This window comes from Dermacentor silvarum, chromosome 1 (assembly GCF_013339745.2).
Source record: "Dermacentor silvarum isolate Dsil-2018 chromosome 1, BIME_Dsil_1.4, whole genome shotgun sequence".
Taxonomy (NCBI): domain Eukaryota; kingdom Metazoa; phylum Arthropoda; class Arachnida; order Ixodida; family Ixodidae; genus Dermacentor; species Dermacentor silvarum.
The window spans coordinates 228,209,323-228,233,351 of record NC_051154.1 but is presented as its reverse complement, the minus strand read 5'-3'; the positions used below and the strand labels follow the sequence as shown (position 1 = coordinate 228,233,351).

General features: G+C 43.9%; 2 protein-coding genes across 4 annotated transcripts in view; both read left to right on the top strand.

The window, feature by feature from the left end:
• The first annotated feature begins 1,578 nt into the window (after positions 1-1,578).
• LOC119436865 (phosphatidylinositol 3,4,5-trisphosphate 3-phosphatase and dual-specificity protein phosphatase PTEN-like) overlaps positions 1,579-24,029 on the top strand; it is an 86,055-nt gene continuing 63,604 nt past the window's right edge. The window contains exons 1-4 of one of the 3 annotated variants that reach the window (XM_049660051.1): positions 1,579-2,387; positions 6,671-6,781; positions 12,020-12,104; positions 14,452-14,496. In XM_049660051.1, the coding sequence (XP_049516008.1) occupies positions 6,697-6,781; positions 12,020-12,104; positions 14,452-14,496 (215 nt within the window). In that variant the 5' untranslated portion in view covers positions 1,579-2,387; positions 6,671-6,696. The remainder of the gene's footprint in view (positions 2,388-6,670; positions 6,782-12,019; positions 12,105-14,451; positions 14,497-24,029) is intronic. The other 2 variants (XR_007464780.1, XM_049660050.1) reach the window with 2 other exon arrangements.
• On the top strand, positions 20,773-23,771 carry LOC125942086 (uncharacterized). The gene has a single exon (XM_049660049.1). It carries the CDS (start codon positions 21,268-21,270, stop codon positions 23,158-23,160), a length of 1,893 nt encoding a protein of 630 aa, XP_049516006.1. The 5' UTR covers positions 20,773-21,267; the 3' UTR covers positions 23,161-23,771.

Sequence of the window (24,029 nt, the reverse complement as noted above, 5' to 3'; positions counted from 1 at the left end):
GCGCGAAGCCTCCGAACAAAACGCGACGCTCGTGGGTGCGCCCGTGCCTCCGCTCGCGTGAAGTGACCGGCCACGCAAGCCGCCTCCTGCCCGAACTTTGTGCGCATGACAACGAGTATTATCGAGAGCAAGTTGTAATTTCTAGTTCGCATTGCGTGTTATTCGGTGCATAATATTAAAGCGAAGCTGTTCACCTTTGGGTGGCGTGCTCATCCAACGAACGGCAGCTGGAAAAGGGGTTTGTGTTGTGCTTTCTTTTCCTGCTGTTTAGCTTCCAGCGAATGCGACCGCGTACATTCGGCACGTTGCAACTGCTGCGTTCCAGAATCACAAGACAAGACACCAATTACTGGCCTGTAGCCTGCATATCGTGACGCGGACATTGCATTTTGCGTGGACGACGACACATAACATCACTTTTGGCGTGGCGCTGATTGGTTGAGCAGCTTTGCGACCACAGTCGCGCGACTGAAAAATCGAGCAGTGAGCCACTGGCCCAAAGTGGTCGCTTTTCGAGAAAAGCGACCATTTGCGACTAGTCGCTTTGCGAGCAACTTGGTCGCGCGACCACTGTCAGCCGCCGGTGGGAGTGCCTATGTGACTTAAAGAACCCCAGGTGGTCAAAATTAATCCGGAGCCCTCCACTACGGCGTGCCTCATAATCAGAAGTGGTTTTGGCACGCAAAACCCACCAAAGAAGTAACTCCTATGTGACAGCGTCTTCTCGACCGTATATGAATGTACCGCCTTGCCGTTCCCATGAATTGTTGACCCGCTGAACGCTGAATGGCGGACATCATAAAATAGACGCTCGCAGCGTCACCGTTGGTCACATTCGAAACTATGCAGGCAATCCGTCGTTTGCATAGAGTTTCTATGGTCGTTTGGACAAAATAGCTAATTTCCCGAGTTGTTTCTGTTTGCTATTTGTATCACTCAAGTGTGTGACATTTAGTGAGCAAGGAGTATCCGCAGTGTAGTCATGTAGTCACTCTTGAATACCACACCTGTAGCACATACTCGAGACACCGAAACCGAAACCTAAATAACATTAGTTTTGACCCTGAGAATAATTGTTACTCTGAAAGCACCGTTGAATACATTTTGCGATCTTGAAGGCCTAGTGTACATGCAACTTTCTGCTACAATGCTAAACAACTGCACTTAACCTTTGCTGGAATATGCTTCTGCGACTTGCTACTTTCTCTCAATGCCATATCTGCTTTTACAGATGAAAGCGTCTCTCTGCTTTTCTCCGCATACATTTGAATCATGTATATCGGGCGGCGGAGCTGCGCAAGCTTTGACGTTCTTGAACTGTTCCAAATCAGGGTTTGATCAACGTTACGACATTGCACAATTTTTCACCAGTCTGCACTCGCATGGCAACATGGGATCAATAACGCAGTGAGCTTTACGTCAACTTTAATGAGGTAACAATTTGAGTGACTGGCAATACTTTCTTCAGCGCAAGAATTTTTCGGCACGAAGTTTACATATTTGCATCGGTCTGCGTCAAGTGACTCTACGCTCAGGAACAAAAATGACAAGTTGATCTAAAGCCAAAGCAACAAAAATGGCGTCGGCAGCGACCTTGGCATTACCCTCGCCGTAAACCGTGATTGTGGTAGCAGCAAGCAGCAGGAGCAGCGCAGAGCTGTAGCGTTGTAGGTATTCTATTCTGCGGTTGTAGCATATGATCCCGGACGAGGTGATCCATGCATTTGCTCTCGATTTTGGTGGCAGGTATACGCAGAGACGGTACCGTGAGTGTTCCTCGGCGAAAAACATATTTCCGGCGTCGGGCTTTTGGTAGTACGGCCCGACCTGCCACACAAACCACGCGGTTCGCTAGGCCCCCCGTGCGAATGGGAAGACCCGAAAGCATTGTTCTGTGCTGATAGCCTAGCATCCAGTATTAGGCTTAACATCGGCTCAAGAAAAGAATTGTCTGCATTTTCTTGCGGATCCGTCCGCCAGCGGTGCGAATGTGGCCAGTCCGCGTTGGGGAAACCGCCTCGGGTGCCGTATCGGCGTGCTACGCAATTCGGCGGCCGCCTTTCGCAAACGCTGAGGAGCAGCACCACCGCCACTGAGTTCCGCTCCGAGTCCTTCCCCACTGCCTCTACCCCACCACCACCTCCCGCGGAAGTGAGCGGTCGCGTCTTCGTCGGAGGCTCGTACGCGACTTCGTGCGGTGTGCGTCTGGCGATGCCGTCCGCGCGTCGAGGACACTGTGCGTGAACGAGCCCCGGGCCTGGTGGCACGTTTGTTCCAGGTTTCTCCTGCGTGCTAGCGTAAGATGATCACCCTTTGGAGCTGACACAACCGCCGAGCGACACTGTTGCCACAGCGCCGGGAGACCCTCGCCGGTTCCATTCGTTGAGGTGAGTTCCTTCGTATTCTGCGTGCGCGCGCGCGCGCGCGCGCGCTCAGTCCTGTGCGTTTTTCGCCGTCCGCGCTTCGGGACGAGGCTTCGTTGCCATATTCTTTCATTGTAACGATAAAACGTAAGGGTGGAAAAGTCGCCTTCGACATGTTATTCTCCTGTGGTTCAGCTTCGCGCATGCTGCGGCGCCGGGGAATTTCTCGCGTGCGTTTTCGTGCGAGGCCCTGAACCTGGAAGTTTTTGTCGGGAACGGAGGAAGCGGTGCGAACAGACTCGCGAAGGTAGAGATTTTTGCGAGCCGCTCTTCCTTTCGTTTTCATTTTTCTTTTTCGTCTGTATCGACGAGCAGCGCTAACGGACATGCCGCGCCTCCATCGTCGTCCGTCGTCGTCGTGCGAGAACCGGCGTTGCTCAATCAGCTGTCGCCTGGCCACGGCCTTTTTTGTTTCTTCTTGATCGTGGCTTATTTTACTGAGAAGGCTAAGGGATTTTTTCTTCTTCAGATTTTGCCTGTGTAGCGCTGTATTTCTGCTGCCGAGTAGCGCAGGTTGCTTCAATTGCTGCTGTCTGAAAGGGATTCGTCGTTTCGTTGTAATTGCACGTTCCTGTTGAATTTTTGGTTGAGCACCTACTGTGGAGTTTGCGCATTGTTGAAAAAGAAAACGAAGTGCCGTTTTGCGCGCTAAATGTGATTAAAATCGTAGCAGTGAGCTCGTGACTCCTGCGCGTGGTGACTGTGCGCGTGTTTCGTCTTTCTCAGTAGCGGTCATTGAGGTGCGCGCGGCATTTCACTTCGTTCCATGTAACTTTGTGTGCTCACGTTGACAGTATGAGCTCCGGGGACAGGCCTAGAGAAGGGTTTGGCTGCCGTATGTGTTGATAAGTAACATATATTTCCATTTTCGTTTGCTGCAACACTCTGTGCTGTAGCAGAACGGTTTCGTACGTTTCGGATAATTTCTCGCTGCAAGTGGGTGTTTTATGAACTACAGTTGTGTTCGAAACGAGCCTTGCCCATGCTCTTGAAATGCAGTTGCGTTCGAAACTATCCTTGCTCATGCTGTTAATTCGACGAAATTGACGCAGGATATGATTGCAAGGTTTGCTATTGAACATGTTTTTAGGCTGTTGTAACTTTTAACAATTTTTTTTTTTTGTTAGCTCATTGGTTACTTCGCACAAGCAATTAAATCTGGATAAAGGGCGGCTGGGCTTATTCAGAAAACGAACTACTTTTTCATAAGTGTCATCTGTATGGATAGCGGTTTCTTTTAGGTGGTTTTGCCCGCAGCGGTAGCTCAGTGGTGCAGTTCACGATACTCAGTGGCGATGGCGTTCCGTTGCTGAGCGCGAGGTTGCTCGTTCGAGCCCGGCTGCGGTCGCCGCATTTTTATTCGATTGTAATGCAGTGATTTGGCCTTGTTGGTCCCCATTCGATTGGGGACCGAATACTAAGTACGCTTGTGTACCGTGCATTGGGTGCACGTTTAAGAACCCCAGGTTGTCAAAAATATTCTCCCCCACTATGGTGTGCCTCATAATCAAATCGTGGTTTTGGCAGATAAAACTCCAGAATTTAGTAAGTTTTTTTAAAGCGGTTTTGTAAGTTTTATTTTTTCTTTTGCTACTGCAATTCTGTTTGCGAAAAGTGTGCGCACCTGCATGGAGAGCTAGTTTTTATTTCCCTCTGTAGTGCACATAATTAACATCAAATTTTCATTCTGCCACACTTTGTGTAGTTCAGTATTTAAGTTAAGTTCAGTATTGTTTCTTCATGACCCCTGGCCTTGTCTTTGTTGCTCAAATTACATTTCATTTCTGGTTCAGATACACAAAAGTGAGAGTTGCTTGTTGGGCTAGTTGAGACATGGCCATACTAGAATGCCAGCAAACTTGCAAACTTGAAAAAGGAAAAAAAAAAAGAAATGGAGAATCTCAGCCACCTTCCTGTCGCTTTGTCTGTCTGCCTCTCGATTTTTTTTTTTCCTTTTTCAAGCTTGCTGGAATTCTCCCAGTATAACCCAAAAGTGCAATGTATTTGGATGATGGAATGCCAGTTAATATTGTGGCGTCTTTTCATGATGCTCCGCCAGGGCACTGGAAACCGTGTCCTTTGGCTACTGTAGCCTTCTTTCAAATTTCCCCGTCTCGCCTACGTAGCACACCTGGCAGTCCTGGCAAGGAATTTTGTAGACGACGCTGGGATATTTTTCTTTTTTCAGGCGGTCTTTGACTTGGACGAGTTGTTGTTTTAGCTTGCTTGAAGGGACATGGTAGATTTGTACTTTGTAATCTTTGAAAATTTTTGACAGAATTTTCAAATCTGTTGTACTCCCTGAGTTGTACGCAAGCTCATTACGTCTTCCGACGCATATATAGTAAAGACCACCATGCATTCGTTAATTGTGAACAGGGCATCCGTATTGGGCACCGAAACGTCAATTTGTTGTTATGGTGTTTTTTCAGTTGGCAAGTGTATGTTTCTTCAGCCATGTTTTTCCTTGCCAGACAAGATTTCGTCAAATCCTAGACTCAAATATATTTACATATTAGGGTTTGTACACCTCTTTGAATTCCTTGAGTACCCTTGAATGAGAAAATTCCTTGAGGACCCTTAAAACTCCTTGAAAATAAATGTGCTCCTTGAATTTTTTGAAAACTGTGGTTGGAGGTGACTTTTGAACATCGAAAGTAACAAACTCCGCATTAGGACTGTGCCATAGATACTGGGTGTCTTTGCTTTGTTGTCCTGGACTGTCCAGGACTGCTTGAGATGCAGCCTATGCAACGCCCATTGGCGGAAAGCACCGCCTCGGGCAGTTTTGGGCAGTCTGAAATGGCAAATTGAAGAGCCCCATTGTCTATCAGGAAACAATCCTTGATGTTTTCTTTTCAAAGTGCCACTAAGTGATGAAATGTGGTATGTTCACAGCCACCAATGACAGGCTTGTTTAAACTATCATTGCCATCATGGAGCTAGACGAAGCCAGACGAAGTGACCGAGCCGTACCACTATATTTGTTGTTTTGCTAGTTTGTTCATACCGCAGCCATCATGGCTTTATTTTCAAGCCTTAGGCTCTATAAAAAGGCCTAACGGAAAGTAAGTTTCAGCCATTTGGCTTTAACGCAGTAAGTATCTTTGGCTGAAGCCAGACACCACTAACCATCATGCAAACCATCAGGGGACTGACATCGTTACATTTGGAAAGTTAATTTTGAAAAGCCAACTGAAAAGCTGAAAGCGTGTGTGCAGCAGTTAGTTGCAAGAAATTGCAGCTTAGAAGGAAATTTCACTATTTTCTAATGTGTATGTATGAATAAGAATTTGTTCGCTGTGGAGCATAGCAAATCAGTCGTAACATCACTATCATACTGTTGCTGTTAACTTGCTGCTGTCATCACAAACACAAATAAATGCTCGCCACAAACATGTTTGTCCATCTGGTAATGCTTTGTAGAACCCCAAACCCTATTTTAGCCACTGTGACCATGGTGCCGCAGATGATGTTGGATAGGCATCTAGCTGCAAAATCCTTTGCATAACATTAATTCGAACAGTGCATGGGACGTGCATATTTTTTTGGAAGTCAGTATTGAAAAGTGCTTAGCTAGCTTGATATCAAGCATCTCATGAATAGGATGTTGCTTATGCTTGTAACTTTTTTCCAGTCAGCTATTGTGCATAAGCGCTGTTTTAATGGCTTTAGTAATGGCACCATATAGCCATCGTTCATATTGAGATATTACTGTGTTAAAAAGTTTAGTTACTCAACACTTGAGCTTATTTATGCGGATGCTAGTTAAAGTAATCGAAATAATGGCTGATGCATATCTGTGTGACGACACATACTGGTTGCAAGTCACAGCTGCTTACTTGGGACAGATTGCACTGCTAAATCTGTGATTTCAGTTTCTTATTCTTTGATTGTGTGGTTTCATAGATGTGTGGGTCTTCAACTGGCTTATGCATGCAGACCACGGCCTATATGCCGGATTCTTGCAGGTTGCCCACATAGTTTAGTCAAGTAATAAAGTTTAACAGTGTAACGGCATATGTGCTGGGTGACTGCTCTGCCAAAATTTCTAAGGTTTAAGTGAACGGGTTTGCCGAGACTAGCAGTCAGTTTAGGGAACATCGAATGAGTGTGTTTTTTAGACACATCTCAAGTGTCGGTGTGGCTTGGGATTGCTCTTGTGTCGATTGAGGGTCTTCCTGGTGATCACTATATATAAAAAAAAAAATGTTCCTTATGCAATATTGTGGTATCTGCTGGTGCAGGGTGGCCCTCCCCATGTTGGTCTAGGATGACCATGACCGCGCGCATCAAACAGGTTGTGAGCAAGAACAAGAAGCGATACCAGGATGAGGACTTTGACTTGGACTTATCGTGTATCCTTTGCTGCCTTCTCGTGGTTTTATATCCCTGAATTGTATCCGTTTACGTTATATGGTGCCTGTCATTGACATTTAGTGGGAATAACAGCCCATCATAGTTTTGTCACTTGGTCATACATTGTCTCCTGTATCATATTTATGTGCAAAGATGGATGGTGCTTGTATTGGCAACATATCTAGCAAAGAAGAGAATCGGAAGGGTAGAGAGCTGCACTGCATGCCTTAAGTTATGACACAATACTTGGGGATGTTGTTTGAAAATCCTTGGAGCTTCTAGCTTGCTCACATAAAGTGGACAATCAAAAATCTGACCGATGCCCGTGTTCACAGTTGCTACTTTATCTCAGGTGAGCTGCACTTCAAAGTGAATGCTCCAAAAATAGCAGATGAACTCTCCAAAATTAATGAGCGCATTTGATTGGCTTTCTGCTGCAGCGGTTGTTGTGTTCAGTGTCACGTTGATGAGAACTTTTGCTAGACTTCTTTGCCTAAGTAGGTAACCGGTAAGTCGCAGTTTCTTGCGACTTTGTCTTTGTTGTTTTGACCGATGCTCAGTAATATTATGCTGTTTGTAGTGGCTAGTAGTAGAATCGATTTCACCTCAATAAACAACTTTGGTTAAACATTCAACAGTGGGAGTAGTGTGGGAATGATGTTACTATAAGAAAACAGAAGAGACGAAGCCACATGGATAAATGCCTTGTGGTAAATGCCTTGCTAAACATAGCATTCTAGTGGTCTATTTTTATGAAAGCAGCTTTTTTTTAGGGCTTGTAAGCCCACCTGCCTTACTTAACATTCCGAAATGCTTCAGTGGTAGCTGAATCACCATTATGCTCTTCACACGACTGATAGTGAAGCAAACATTACGCCTCTAAAAACTTCTCGCTTTCACTTCTGCAGTGCTTAGTTCATAGCTAAATGTAAGTAGTTATCACTCACCCGCCGGGGTGGCTCAGTCAGCTAAGGCGTTGTGCTGCTGAGCACCAGGTCGCGGGATCGAATCCCGGCCGAGGCGGCCGCATTTCGATGGAGGAGAAATACAACAACGCCCGTGTGCTTGCGTTGTAGTGCACGTTAAAGAACCCCAGGTGGTTTAAATTAATCCGGAAGCCTCCACTATGGCGTGCCTCATAATCATAACTGGTTTTGGCACGTAAAACCCCAGGAAGAAGTAGTTATCACTACCAGTGTGGATTGTGTCAGGCAGTGAGCTTGTCGAAAGCCTTGTCAGTTCCTGCATACAGCCCGTATGTTGCGACGCCATAATGTCTTCATGCACACTATGCACAGGCCCATCCAATTCAAGAAGCAAAACTTGTGCCTTCTTGCCTTTGATCCTTGCATTTAATTGGAGTTTGCACAGTAGTGAAGGGATCCACTGTGCTAGCAATAATTTTTCCTAGTTCCATATAGGAGTACAAATGTGGAATTCCTGACTTTTTGCAATAAATGAAGGTCCCAACCCTCTAAACCATAGAAAACATTCTGGCAAAAGTCTCTCAGCATCCTAAATAATTAATTACAATACTTATTTGTTCCTATGAACCAGTTTTAGTATCGGTACCCAGGAGGTGGATGCATTGTGATGCCACGACACGTTGGCTCACTCAGTTAGTGTGGTTGCTTCGGCTGCCATACATGATCGCAGCCAGAAGAAACATGCGCAACAGTAGCCATATTGCTACACGACGTCAGCAAATTTTTAGGTGTGTTATGATGTCGCATTAATGTAGGTCACCAGGCCTAGCATTTCAATACCAAATTATTTGTCCTTCCCAACCTTTATACTTGCAAAGTGTCATCCTTTTACATGCGAGAAGCATGTGGTAGAATTTCTGCAACTTCGAATGTGCGTCACTACTCCTTTAAGGTGGGGGCAACAAATACTAGGAGATGATACAAGGCCATGTGAAAACTGTATACCGTTGCTTCACTGCATGTGTCGATACGGAAGGGTTTAAAAGGCAATATTATGGGTCTGCAATTGTAAGGCTTGTTTTTGAGTTAGTGTGCAAAATTTTCTTGCATGGAAACAATGCTATTAGTACAGAGGGAAGTGTCTAAATGCTTGTGAGTTTAGTGCAGTTCAATTTTTGTGAGCTGAGATAGGTGTTAAATTAAAAATTAAATTATGGGGTTTTACGTGCCAAAACCAGTTCTGATTATGAGGCACGCCGTAGTGGGGGACTCCGGAAATTTCGACCACCTGGGGTTCTTTAACGTGCTGAGATAGGTGTGAATGCATACTGTGTGAAAGTGTATGCAACCTGTACTGTGCTCGTAGCTTTGGCATTCACCCTACTCACTGGAGTATAGTGTTAATTTAGAGCAGCATGCTAGTTAGAAAGTAAATAGCATTCTGCACCCACATCTGTTACATGTTTTCAGGTGGCACCTTTTTGTCAGCATAAAACACTGCAACGCAGTGACTAGCGAGTGTCTTCTGGCCTGCTCAGCGAGCCATTTTGAGCGCACCTGGGTGTGAGAGGCACATTGGAGCCACACGTGTAGGCGCTCTTTAAGGTGCTGATCCATATCCTCTTATCTAGCTATCAGAATGGGCCATTTGGCACAGAGGCTGATAAGGTCAGTGTATAGTTGTATGGGTTCCTTTGTTGTATTGGAAAGCTCGCATTCTATTTTTTTTTTTGCTAGGCATTGTTGACTTTTCCGGGTGCTTTGGTGTGGTGCCTACTACATTGAAGTATTCTTTGTGTCATTGTATGTTGCATACATAGAATGGGTTCTAGTTACCAGAAATGTTACATTATTCAATGGATCTTTTGAATTGAGGTTTTTCTGCCTTTTGTCCCTGCCTTGCACAACTGTTGCATGCATGCTGTAGAGTTTATCCTAATCAAAAGTTTTGACGAAGTTGTGGTGTTCAGGTGGTACTGGGCTTTAATTTTTGCACTGTGCAAATATATTCACTGGTTGTACCACACACAATGCCTTATGTACTTTTGTGTGTGTGTGTGGAGTAGGGGGCGCATGAGTGTGTGTATGTCCACTTTTCGATATGGAGTGAAGATATTCATATACGATGTCTGTGTCAAAGGCTTATGGCTACTTCATGCATTACTGCAACTGTTGCTTCACCATGTCGAGCTGGGTCTTGAACAAGTATCTTACATTACCCTTCTACTAATGGTAAAGGAGGGCCTCAGACATGTTGCTCTTCTGTGTATTGCTCCCTTTTTCGCCCATATTGTTTAAATCTTAGGCTATGGTGCCACTCACCCAAAAACATGCTTCTATGCTGATCGCGGTGAGTAATGTACTGCATATGTGGTGTGATGCCTCGTGTGAGTTTGCGACCTGTAATGTACAGGGCCTTCTGTACCTTCAGAGTGCACTGCTTGTGCTCTTAAGGTACAGAGGTTGAGGAGGGCATTTCTTCATAGCTTTGACATGCCATCAGTACTACAGAAGGCCCAATACATGGTGTGCTGTAGGAGTCACAATGCAAAGAGTGGCTTTTAACATCTGACACGCATGGTTCACATTACACAGTACCAACACAATGATATTTCATTTTTGATGCACTCATCGATGGTAGTGCTATATGAATGAGTGAAAATTTCAATGCTTAAAAATACTTTATGGTAAAGCACATTGCATTGCACAGTGAGTACAGGCTTTAATTTTTGCTATAATGGAATTGTTGACAAAACATTAATTGTGCTGGTTAAAGTTTATGATGAGCATTAATGTGCTGCATGTACGTAATTTAGTATGCTAAGCTACATGCTGCCTGTAAACTTGAATTCACAACCAGTCCTGTTCTGTTTAGTGGCAGTCTGTCAGAAGGCTGGACTAGATGGTGGATAGGGTTTATCTTTGTGCCATAGTATCCAAACAAATGAAATATTAACTAGCCTTGAGGTAGCTAGTTATGGAAAGAATAAACATGGCCCCCAATAAAGGAAAGGGTGTTGAGCTTTGGCCTGGCCTTTAAGTTTTAGAAGATATACTTGTGAACATGCTGTCTGGTTATGCACATAATATATATATATATATATATATATATATATATATATACACAATGAAAATGCCTGCCTTTGGGGGCAGCATTATCATAGAGTAAAATGCAAAAATGCCTTTGTCCTAAATCAGTTGCCACGCAAAATCTTTTTCTTTTATGAATAGCTGTCAACTCAATAATTATGGTGTGAAGCCTCAATTTCTTGAAGGTTCAACGAATAATTACTTACATTTTATAACGTATTGCGACCAACTCAAAATGTGTCAAATACATCTCGACAATGGGCTTGAAGCATGACTCCTTGTTACACCTGGACATCAGAAGTGGTGGTCAAGCAGTACCGTGAATCACCGATGCGTGGTAGTAGTTGCAAGCTACACCATAACCATGTCACTGAAAGCTGGGCACGTGCCCAATGCAGTGGGCATTCGTGGGCAATTAGTGCCCTCTTTGCTCTGTGCTTCTCACCATTTGAGATAAGCCTGATCATCTGCTGTTGTTCTTCCAAGAACACTGAGAATCACTCTCACCTTCTGTTCTTTATCGTCTCTTCAATTGCCTAGTAAGCTCAGATTTTGGGAATGTGGTCATGGTGTGGCATGCGACCACGGTACTTGGCTGACTTGTGCATTAATGATTTGCAATACCACTTGACTGCTACCTCCTACTTCAGTGCTATGACAAGGGAGTCCAGCTTCAAGCTCAAAGCAGTGCTGCACTTGGTCGCATTTTGTATTAGTAACATTGAAATATGATTTAATTGACTCTTATGTGTTTGAAGAATTCAATGAGTGCCCCTTACCATGATTATTTAGCCAACTAAGCAAAATTAAGGGCAATAAGTAGTTGAAATTTTTGTGAACTGTCCACTGTGATGTCTGTCATGGCTGTGATACAGCTTTTGAGGTGTATGGTACTATAAGGAAGTACAATGACAAATTGTTTTTGGAAAAAAAAAAAGTATTGTTCGAGGGAGTGATACATGCTGGGGCGGAAAGATTTTCATTTTATTGCAAATTTTTCAGAAATAAAATATTTGTGTGGTGTCACTAGACTGCACAGATATTTGGACGCAATATTCAGTCTCTCCATTAGAGTTAGCAGCTTGAATTTCTCATGTGTGGTTCTCAAGTCGTCTTGGGCCTGGGTTCATTAGTGAGCGGTTGAATTACTGGTGCAAATTGCGTTCCACTTCTGACATTGTGAAGGTTTGTCTTTGTACCTTGACTCGCATTACATCACAGACATTAGTGACAATATCATTGCCATGGGCTTCCCTGCTGAGAAGCTGGAAGGCGTCTTCCGCAACCACATGGATGATGTTCAGAAGTAAGTGGTACTTGCCTGCTTCCACTTATTTTCTAACCTGGTCTCTTTGTTTGGTCGCGCTTTTGCTGAGAGTTTCGAAAAGTGGTGCTCTGGAAATACATACGAGCATTCACATACACAAGAAAATGCTAGTTGATTTCTTGATTGTCATCTGTAATTGTGCATTCTCAGTAACAGCGCAGAAAGCAGCTTTTGCTATTGGGTTATAAACTTCTGCAAGTGCCCAACACTGATGAAGAATAGGTTATGTCAAGCATGTATATCCTTTGAAATCTTGGAAGCAATTGGATATGAAGTAACAGGCTTTTAACAAATTTAACTTTGTTTAAACTGCTTTCAAATGGCTAGGCTACTGAGAGGATAGTGTTCCCTACAAAAATTATTAGACGGAAATCTTGTGTTAGTTTATTTGGGAGCTACATACTAGTGGTTCATCCAGCATGGGATTAATCATCGGGTAGTACATAAATGAAATTGACTGAACCCTCTCCCTCTGGCTTCAGCTGACGTGCTTTGCAAATTGACCATTTTCAATTAAATATTGGGCTATGCATGCAACAATTTGCAGTGATGAATTGTGTCGGCAAAGACTATTGTCATCACGTGTTTAGAAAAAGATTGCTTGGAAATTGAGGAAAGTTAAGTCTTACAAATAATGCAACAAGAATGTCTGAAGCCACAAGCATGAATATTAGACAGGTAATATACTAGCCATCATGGCTGAATGTTGGCAGCGCCAGAGTTTCCTTTAGTAATTTCTGCTAAGCGTGAAGGTGCAGAATCAAATCTCGACCTTGGCTGCCACATTTCGTTGGGGGTGAAGTGTAAAAACCCCCATGTACCATGCATTGGGTGCACGTTAGTGAACCCCAGGTGGTGAGAATTTATCTGGAGGCCCCACTACGGTGTGCCTCATAATCGTATTGTAATTTTAGCTTTGTAAAACCCCAGAATTTAATTTTAATCATAATTGAATAATTTCTGTAGGAAACTTATTGAGAGAAATAGACACTAAATTGAATGGAAAGTGCATGAATCAATGACAGCTAGAGTCACTAAGGTTTGAACTGTTTCGAGCATGGTGCTGTTGCTTTTCTTGCCAATTCCTTTGACTGGCATGGCACTCTGTTGAGCAGTGGAGCTGGTCTATTAATAAGCATGATATTCATTTGTCTGGATTTGTGTTCTCTTTCAAAACAAATTGGCAATATCAAGTGCCTTCTTAAATCTTGTATTATCTGGAACTATTATAAATTGAAAGTTACCGTTAGAATTTAAAGGGGGCCGGGCCCTGCAACGCCTTTTCTCCAAAACTGGGAAACACTGGAGTAAGTGTGATGCCTCTGAATGAATCTTTTCCTGCGTAAATTTCTGAAAAGGACCTCTTTATTTATAACTGAGATGTAGAGAGCATATTGCTTACTTTCCCCATTTCTCCTCAACACATCTCCTTTCAGCTGGTGTGGCGCCGATAGCAATGCCCTGCCTATGGCTCCTTTTTTACTTTTTCTTCTTTCCACGGTGCATTTATGGTAACCCTTCAAGGTTGGTATCTGACAAAGGTGATGGAGGGCAACAAAGGAGCAGTGACAGAACGGGCAAGATACAATAACAGCCGTGGCTTTTCTGTTTGATAGATGAGTGGAGGGGTATATTATCTGAACCTATTATGAATTGAATGGCTGAATGGCCCTAAAGCTGGTGTCTATGGCCTCATTCTCCCGCATACTGCAGTCTATGGGCTGTCGCACAGGTCTATGACATCATAGGCAGGGCATAATATGTCTATGGAAGGTTTTGCATCCAACTATTGTGATTGTCATTGGTGTGAAGCAGCAATATGCTGAACTTTCCTTGCTGAAACATTTGCTTCTGCTACTATTGGTTTGTTCCAAGAAAAAAGAAATTGGCAGGAAAGCTAATGCTAAGTACAACAGCACTTCCCGATTCAGCTGCCTGAATTGAATGAGAATGTTATTGCCAGAGCATGTAAGCATAGCTATCTGACTGAAATTTTATCAAGATATTTCTTAAAGTAACAGCTTTGCTGCTTTGTTTTCTTGAAGTTTTTTTTTTCTTTTTTTTTGGGGGGGGGGCACACTTTTTATTCGGTGTTTATAAAAAGAAATGGTTTTCTAAAATTGGACAATAAATTCTGTGACTGCAGCAGCTGTGCATCTTAACCTGCATAACATTTTTGTTGTTGTGCTGTACGTGTTACGAGTAAGCTGTACACTTGCAGAGGTTCAGGGAAAATGCTTCTGTTTGGTAACTGAGGTGCTCATCACACTTCAGGCACTGCATTGTGCATCTTTTGTCTCACCTCATTTCTTGCACCATTCCACAGGTTTCTTGAAAAGAAGCACAAAGGCCACTACAAGATATACAACCTGTGAGTGTTCAGAATTTTCTCTAGTGCATGATACAAGTGAATGATACTTTTGTTTGCTTTGGCAGGCCACTTTCATGCTGGGAATGGGGCATGGGTTCAGAGGATTTGTCATGTCGTAGCATGGGCACGAATTTGGATGTTTTAGGACATGGCACATGGATGCCCTTGAAGGCTTTCGTGCTCACAATCTTATTTTAGATTGAACTGGCAGCAGGTTGGTTGCTTCATGGGCATCTTCAGTGGCCAGAGTCCGACTTGGCATCCTTGATTGTGGTAGGAGGGGGGAATGCTAGAGGAAGTCCTGAAGAAAGGGTTTCACAGTTTAGGTTCCTGGTATGGTTCCAATTATGCACTACCTACAGGTGTTTGTAGGTAGGAATATATCTTCAGCAGGCTTCTTCCCAGAAATTTTTAAGGGTTTGACATCTTGCGATCGAGAGGGGGGATTACACTTCAAAATTTAAAAATTTCGCCAGTCAACCGGGGAGTGACGGGCGCCAATTCCACAGCCACCTATCATGGAGAAAACCGAAATCGTGAGTTACCAGCAACAATGAGGAGAATAAAGGGGCCCTGAACCACCCCTCGGGCTTGGTGAAATAAGAGTCTGCGGGTAGCATACGCTGCTGTGAGCATCTCAGTGAAGCTTTGCTGTCGTACGCGGTGCGTGGAGCTCGCAAGCGGAGCACAAAGTCACCTTTCTCTCAAACGCCCTCGTTTCAACAGAGCCATAATCCTCATTCTCTTCTGTGTGCTTTATTGCGCAATAAAGCACATTCCAATACACGGCTGCTATTTTTCGCGGCGGTCCGTTACACCGCGGCCACCGCGGGGTGCCGCCACGAGTCCACTGGCTTAGCGCACTGCGGCTCTCTGAGGAGAACCGCGTTTTGCTTATGTGTAGTGCGGCGTAGACACCAAAATCGGAAATTTGAACTGGCGCCACGGGGGGGGGGGGGGGGGGGGGGGGGGACGTTTTGAAGGCCGAGCGTTGTGGCCCCGCCCCACTCTGCTGTAGCCTTCGCAGTTCAAGGCATTGACGAAGGGAGGGGGAGCACAGTGGAGGCTGTGTTTGATTGCCAATAACTCCGCTTCTGCTGAACGCATTGAAGTACTTTTTGCGGCAAAGTATTTCTGAAATAGCCTATTTTTACCTCAAATGTTTTTCTCCACTTCGACAGAAAGTGGTTCAGGGCCCCTTTAATTCGTTGGATCAAGCAAGCGCAGTTCAAGAAAAGTGTACTGAGCAGCTCGAGTGTTATTAGTATCTCAGAAAAAAAAAGAATCACCTTGTATCAAAAAGCTCTGCCTAAAAAGTAAGCTATCTTTTGTTAGAACCTAAACACATGTTATAAACAGCATTTTTTACTTGTGCAGAGCAATTTCTACAGGCTGATTAATTTGGGGAACGGGAAACCAACATTTGTGGCTGTGTCCTGCGATGCACGTGGCACAAATTGTTGGTCATTACAGCAGTTGCTGGGTTTCACTATGTGGCAGTGATGTAGTTTCAAACCTGAAGGAGCTTGGAAAAAAAAAAAAAGCTATAAAAGGCTGTTCACTGCCTTTTGAAAGTGCCTGTGTGAAGTTGTTGTATATACGCCAAATATGGGAGATGCCGCACAAGCTAGTGTACGTGTTTGGCATAATTGGGACTGTTAGAAGTGAATTTGCAAGTGCAAGTGCGATGGAGCGGAATAAATTAGCTTTCTTTGACAGGTTTTGTCTGGATATAGTTCCCCATTCAGCAAAGAATTGGAATCTGTGTAAAAGCCCAGTCTTGATTATTTGCAAGTAAATAGAGCTAGTTTGACGGAAAAAAAAAAAAAAAAAGCTTGATAGCAACCGTAGTAGTTTGTATTCTGAAACAGACTGTTGCGTGGAAGCTTGGGCATGTTGGTGATTCATTGGGAAAAAACACCGCGCAAAAAAGACACACACGAAAGAGCAACACGCACACAGCGTTGTGTGCGTGTCTCTCTCTCATGTGTCCCTGTCTTTCTTGCGCTGGTTTTTTTCCCAAAGACTGTTGCTGTACTTGCTGGCTGCAAGACTTCAATGCGAAGGATCATGCACGCAGGACACAGATGAATAAAAGAATCTGTTGTGTAAACAGATGGGAAACTGAGTAGTGCTAAAAGGACAAATATGTGTAGTGTGTATTGATGTATAGTGTGGTAGCATATGGTGCTAACTTCCACCTGTTTATTTTGAGGAATGTACAATTTTTAAATAGAACATGCCTGGCAAAATCAAACGAAGAGTAGGCACATACATGATGACTCAAATTTTTAGCAGACAAACGTGCAAGCACTGCTTCCTTTTTGCTAGTTAAGAAGCTGGCATTCTTGAGTGGTCATGTATGGGCACAGCCTTTGAAATGCCGTGCCTTTTTTGCTATGCATAGTGCACTGGATAAAAAACTGCATTCCTCAAAATAAGCATTTGCAGTTAGTGTTTTGTATTGTCACACTTCGTATCTGGTCTTTTTCCTTTAACCCTACTCAGTTTCTCAATGTAATAGGCCAGCTATGTCAAACTGCTGCCTAGGTAAAACGTAGGAAACGGGAAAAAGCCTGATGTACCAGAAACTTGTTGCAAGATTGTGTTCATTTGGGCTGTTTGGTTTTTGGCATTGTAAAGGCAGTGGGCACACCGGACATAGAAAAGAAAGACACCCAGTGCTGATGTGTACCATCACTTGATGGAAGTGGGTGTCTATTTTGTGTCATGAATATGTACTGTTTTGCCTCAACTTGTAGCCCTTGTGGTGGAGCACTAGGCCAAATGATAGCAATGGTAATTATGTTTACAGCTTTCAACAGAAATATTTCTTTTAAGAACTTAGGTGTAGCTTAGTTCTTAAATAAGAACTGAGCTACAAGTGAGAATGGACAGGGACAAGAAAATGCATCCATCATTTTGCATGATAGGGGGCATGCTCGGTGTAGCTTAGTAATACAAAACAAACTTTGATTTTAGCGTTGATTTAGCATTAGCTTAATTTTGGTAGCTTGCTTTTAGAAAAGGCTTCAGAAATGGACATGAGTTGGTAAATTCAGACTGGTTTGGGTAGTTTTTCTTCGTGTTTATTTTAGTGTTGCGTACTTGGGTAATGAGCAGGGTTAGTGTTTAAATTGCGCATGAGGGTGGCGAATATGGTTCATGCTGCTTAAAGCAGTACTGGGTGAACAGACGGGGATGTTTTTTTTTGTTTTTTTTTCCACCTAAGCTTCTGACCAGAGCTTGCGTGTGACACCTTAGCTTATCTGAAGTTTGGTGCTTTCAAGCTTGTAGTTCCATCCATGGTAATTTATACTGCTGATGTTTTGCAACATTCTACTGAAAACCCATCTTGTGTGAATGCACATAATTCACTACAATAATTTCGCCCATGCTGTCTCTGCATACCTGTCTGGTATATATAAAGGCGATAATAATCTGGCCCACTTACAGTACATTGTGTGCGTTGGCTTGCTGGTATTACTTCGAAATATTACCAACCGCTAGTGCCTTACTTGGGATAAAAATGGCGCAACATTAGTGCAGTATAAATTAGGCATCCAGTGCCCATTGACCTGAAGGGAGCGCTAAAATAATGGTGGGTTTCAATTTTCCGAGTTGATGTCTGCACCTGCCTACATGTGTTCTGCATGTCGAGCTCGCAAGAGAGTTCCCTTGCATCTCAATTGCACGGCCTGGAATTGGAGGGGGCACTGCGTAGTGACACAAGGCCTCATACACTGCAAAGTGCATACCTTCATTTGTGGGTTCATGCTTAGGTAGCAGATTTTTATGGGTACTAGGTTTTGAAAACTTGTATGTCCCAGTATAGTAAAAAAAAAATTCTTGTAATACGGTGCGACATTGGTATATGGAAGATGTAGCACTGTTCAAAAACTCGCTTTTAAATTTGAAAGATTTAAGGTATTGTATGACATTATCCAAACTCTGGTACAGCTTAAAAAAAGTGTAAATGTCTCTGTAGACATGCTAAGGTGAAAATTTCTGCAAATGAAGCTCGCTGTGAAAGCATTTCCAATCAGAAATGCTTAATTTTGGGATGGCTACAATTTCTTGCTGTGATTTTTTTTTCCTCTAGTGCACTACCACCCGACACTGTTGCGCAAGAAATTGGTTTCGTGCCAGACTTATGTCATTTTGCAAACTAAAAACAGATGTTTCGTCTTGCCTGTTTGTAACAAGTGATATCAAGTGTGACATTGTTTGATCCTATGTGTATCAAGGCCTTTACACTGCTACGTAATGCACTTGTCACGGCTCACAGTGCTTCGGGGTGGTTTCAATACCTGCAGTTGCTCTTATCTCTTTCTTCCCCAGCGTGTGCTGTTCATTGTCCTGCACCATCTTTTTTGTTTGCCTTTGCTTTGTTGAGACATTGATATGAGAAGTTCGTCTGCTGCATCCCCTTACTGGGTTGATAATGGTGTTGAAACAGCAAGCAGCAGATAATGTATTGGGAAAGGGCAACACTACTTGGGGCATCAGCAGTATGACGTTTGTAACCATAGAGACACCATGTTTCGACAAAAGCCCAACTTTCAATGTGAATTCTAGGCGGTATTTGTCTTCCAGACTTTGAGCTTTAAAGAAATACGAAAAATGCAGCCTGTGACCAGTTCTTCACCTGCTTTCCAAGTCGTGCCTCAACTTTGTGCTGCACTTTTGTGAGCCTTTATTGTTTGGATGAGATTTGTACAGTTTCAGGGAAGTGTATTCGTTGAAAAAGGGCTATTTTAGTTGGCTTAATGCACTGTGTATATGTAGTACGTGTGTAGTGAACTGTGGGGGGAAAAATTGTATTTTGAATAGGGAGGGTTAGTTATATGTACTGGTAGCTTTGTATATGAGAAGATGCAGCATACACTGTGCTCATGCGCAGTGTGAAGTAATCTTTAGCATGCAGTGCACGTTATTCATAGCATAACCAAACTTGCATAAGAAGTGCCATCTATAACGCTCCCTACATATGGTAACGCTCCCCTCCTTATGGCAATTGCTTACCTGTGACCAAGTAAGCTGTCGTTCTGCGCTGCTCACCATATTCGTTGCCAAAAAATGTTATGCTGGCTTCCACTTTGTTCAACCTTGCAAATGCAACAGATTGACTGATTACTTTGGTGAAAGTGCTTACGGTGCTTCTATGCCTGTTGGATATGTGACCTCCCAAGGGCATGGAAGCAGCGGAAAGCATTCTGGCAGAAGTAAATTCATTTTTAAGTTGCCACTCACTGTTCTGCATTGCTAGTACTGTCTGTCTCAAAAGTGTGAAGACCACTGCTGGTAAGCTCCTCCGCATTACGGCACCATTGCTCAGAAAATAGCAGACCTCTAGTGGACCTCTTCTCTTTTTGATATTTATATATGATATACGTAAACAAGTATTAAGCCATCTCAGATTGTATGCCAATGATTGTTGTCTCTACCATGAAATGAATTACTTAAAATAAATGATGGTGTTCAATTACAAAGTGATCTTGACTCTATATTACTGTGGTGCAATCTTTTGGAGTATTACACTGAATTTTTCCAAACGCAAAGTTGGCCAGTTTACTAATAAACGTCACATTCTAAGTACCATGTACTCTCTCGATGGTGAAAATCTATCCATAGTTTCAACTTTCTAGTACTTGAGTGTTTTGTATAAGAATAACCTTTCCTGGAATGACCAGATTGACTATATAGCAGCCAAGGCTGACCATGTCAGTGATGGAAGTGCTGCTTCGATTGCTCCAAACTGCTCCAAAAGAGAAGTGCTGCTAGATGCTGCTGCAAACTCATTTTTGTTAGTACCTGCTCCGAACCTGCTCCGAAACGGCACTCGGAATCTCATACTGATCACCAACTGCTGCTGTGGCAACTGTGATATGTGGCTGATTACTTTACATTTTGATGCTCAGCTTTATCGGCTTTGATCTCATTTCTGGCACAAGAACTGGAATTTTAAATATATAGCTCATTTAGCTGTATTTTTGAAATTGACATGCAGACTATTTTCGTGAAATATGAAAGTCATTGAGATTACTTCTCATACCGATTATCAACTGCTGCTTTGGCAACGGTTATATGTGATTGTGGTTACTTTAATAATGTGGTGCTCAGCTTTACCAGTTTGATCTCATTTCTGCCACAAATACTGGTATTTTAAATATATAGCTCATTTTACTGCACATTTGATAATCATCCATTTTTTTTATTGTTTGTTTCTTGCAATTTGCGTTGATTATTGTATGTACAATATCTTTCATAATGAATGTTAAGGGGAGACGCGGGTCGAAAAGTCACGGTTTTCTAAAAAAAAATCACTTTTTTGTTTTAATTCGTATTGTCATCTTTTGTCTATGAACTTTTATTTCTGTAAATATCAAGCCGAAATTCGCGCAAGAAGTCACCGAAAAATGCGCCGAAGTGAGCGGCGGTGACACTAGAATTCACCAAAAGTCGCAAAAGTTCGCGCCGTTCGCATTGTTCCGACGCGGTCGGGCAGCGCCGCCCGCCATTTGCAATCATCAGGGCGCGCAGCGTCACCCCTCTCCTTCAAGGTTCAATAGCCGCTAGTCTCGTATCTTCTCGGAGAATAAAAGAAAAACGAGAAAGAAGACGCGACCGTCGCGCGTTTTGAATTGCGCGCCAAGCAGCGCGGGGCCGCCATTGGACGGCGGCGCTCTTTTTGTGTAGTGAAGCCGAACCACCGCCGCCGTGCGTTCTCGCTAGCAGCAGTTTTCCGTGTTCTCTCCGCGTTTCCTTGAGATGACAAGCCCGAAAAAGTGCAGTTCCGACGTCCGGAAGTATAGAACTCGGCACAAGTACCGAGGAAAACGACGTAAGCCGCTCCGAAAAACGACAGCCGGGAACGACGCCTGCGACGCTCCGACGGCGGTTAGGCCTACCGCCGACATCGGCCACCACGACATCGGTAACCGCGACAGTGGTTCTGAATTCGACGCTGCTGTGGAGTTCGTCAGCGCATCACAGAAGAAGATAGAATTCTTCAAAAGTGAGCCAAGGTCGGCTGGTGCTTCTGCTGCTAGCACGGTGTTGTGCGAGATCGGTGCATTGACAGCACTAGTGGCAGGTTCGGCATGCCCCACTTGCCGCGAACGGAAACTCGCCGTCCGAGAAGCAGCCGAGAAGCGCAAAGGACTTTCGTCCTTCCTAGAGCTACGCTGCGACAATGCCGAGTGCCCCGAGTCTGTGCTGTCATTTACGCATACGTCGAAGCGGATCAACTCGGCCTGCGTGAGCGGTGACCCCGGAGCGAACATTCGCTACGACGGCGGGAGCTCGCGCGACGGCTTCGCCGTAAACGTGAAGGCGGTTTTGGCAGCGCGTGCCATAGGTGCAGGACATGACCAGCTTTCGCGATTTTGTGCGATCATCGGCCTTCCAAAACCGCTGCATCAGAAGACATTTCATGGCATTGCCAAGAAGCTCCATTGTGCTGCTATGGAGGCTGTTAGCCAAAACTTGGAAGAGGCACGAAGGGTCACGAAGGACGCCGTCGGCGGCGGCGATGTGCCGGTCATGTTCGACGGCACTTGGCAAAAAAGGGGCCATAAAAGCCACAACGGAGTAGGCACAGCTGTGTCCCTGGACACAGGTCTTTGCCTGGACTTTGAGGTCCTTTCGAATTACTGCCTCGCTTGCAGTATACACAAGGACATAGGCGATGAAGAAGAAATATGGGAAGCCTTCCATCGTCCTGTATGTGAAAAAAACACCGATTGTTCATCCCATGCAATGGAACCGGAAGCAGCAGTGCGCATATGGCAGAGGACAATGTCATACAAGACCCCACTGCGCTTCACAAATTTTTTGAGTGATGGCGACAGCAAGGCCTACACTGCCGTCTGTGGGGCGAAGGTGTATGGCAATACTGTCATCGAAAAAGAAGAGTGCACCAACCACGTTTCAAAACGCCTAGGCACTGCTCTGCGAAAAATGACAACGCCACTGCCACGAGGGGAAAAACTAAAAGTCACAGCCATCCAGAAGCTGCAGACATATTATCAAATAGCTATAACAAACAACAAGGGCAGCGTCCGCAGCATGTACACTGCTATATGGGCCTCCTATTTTCATTCTTGCTCCAGTGATGGTGCCAGTAGCCACAAATTTTGCCCTGCTGGACCAGATTCGTGGTGTAAACACAGGCGTGCTGAAGCACTGGGGGAGCCTACACCATGCCACACCCCCTTGTTGACTAAAGCACAGGGCTTGGCAATTATGCCTATTTATAAGCGCCTTACGGATGAGAAGCTCCTGGCTCGGTGCCTTCATGGAAAAACACAAAATGCAGCCGAGTCACTCAACAGCAAAATATGGCTGCTGTGTCCCAAAACAAAATTTGCCTCCCGGACATCTGTAGAGACAGCCACGGCTATTGCCGTGCTGTGGTACAACAAAGGCCATGCCGGCTTTGAGCATGTCCTAAAAGAGATTGGACTACTTCCCCCAGAAGAGTTGGCCACACACACTGACCGTTGCGATGACCTGCGCATAAAGAAAATGAACTTGAAGCGTACAGCAGAAGCAAGGGCGCACCGTCGGAGTGAGGTGAAAAGGGCTCGCACCGAGGAGACCAACCGTAGGAGCCAAGCTACAGTGCGGGAGGATTCTAAACACTTTGTGTGCTTTCTGTAAAAGCTGCTATTCACTGTGATCGAAGATTCATGTCATAACAATTGCATTTTCAAGAATACATGCTTTTGTAACATTCAAGCCTGTTTTTCTCATTTTCAAATTTTTGGAAATTTTCATGTTTTCCGGGAAGCCTTTTGTTCACTTAGAATTGGCGCATACTAACGAAATTTGGCGTACATATTCTTGAAGGTATGTAGAGTGCCGATATCTACTTGAAATTGCGTTATCTCTCAGTAGTAATTACAATAGTACAAGGTTTTGTTTCATGGACCTGAGAAAACCAATGGTTGAAATGTCATAATTTTTTTGGCAAACTTCCAGTAACTGTACACCTTTTTTCACTAGATATCGGCACTCTATGATCTACAAAGAGCTAAATAAACCATAGCACGATACCTTTTGTGAAAGTTTAGTACATAAAAATGTGCCCGTACAGATAGCTATAATTTGTCATCGAGTATAATATAACTCAAGAACTATATCAGCTACACAAAAACTAATTGTACATTTGAAATCTACATGAAAAACTCTCTAATTAGCTGAATTTCCAAGTCTCTAGCACAAATAATAAAAAAAAAAGTTGTTTCGAGGAGTGTCTCCCCTTAATATTTAGGAGACGCTTCAGTGATGCTTTTAACTCCGGGAGTCATGTGGTATGTTTTGCCATCTGCTCCAAAACACCAATAGCTGCTCCAAACTAGCATTTTTTCTGCTCTGAAATCTGCTCCAAAAATTAATATGTTGCTTCCATCACTGCCGTGTTTTTAACTTCCTAAAATGAAATTTCAAGCAAGCCCCTGCTAAATTAAAAGAAACTCTACTTTTCAAACATGCGCACTATATTGGAAAAAGGATGCTCTGCTTGGGGA

Coding starts and splice junctions, on each gene's coding strand:
- LOC125942086 (XM_049660049.1), top strand. CDS start 21,268: ATGACAAGCCCGAAAAAGTGCAGTTCCGACGTCCGGAAGTATAGAACT.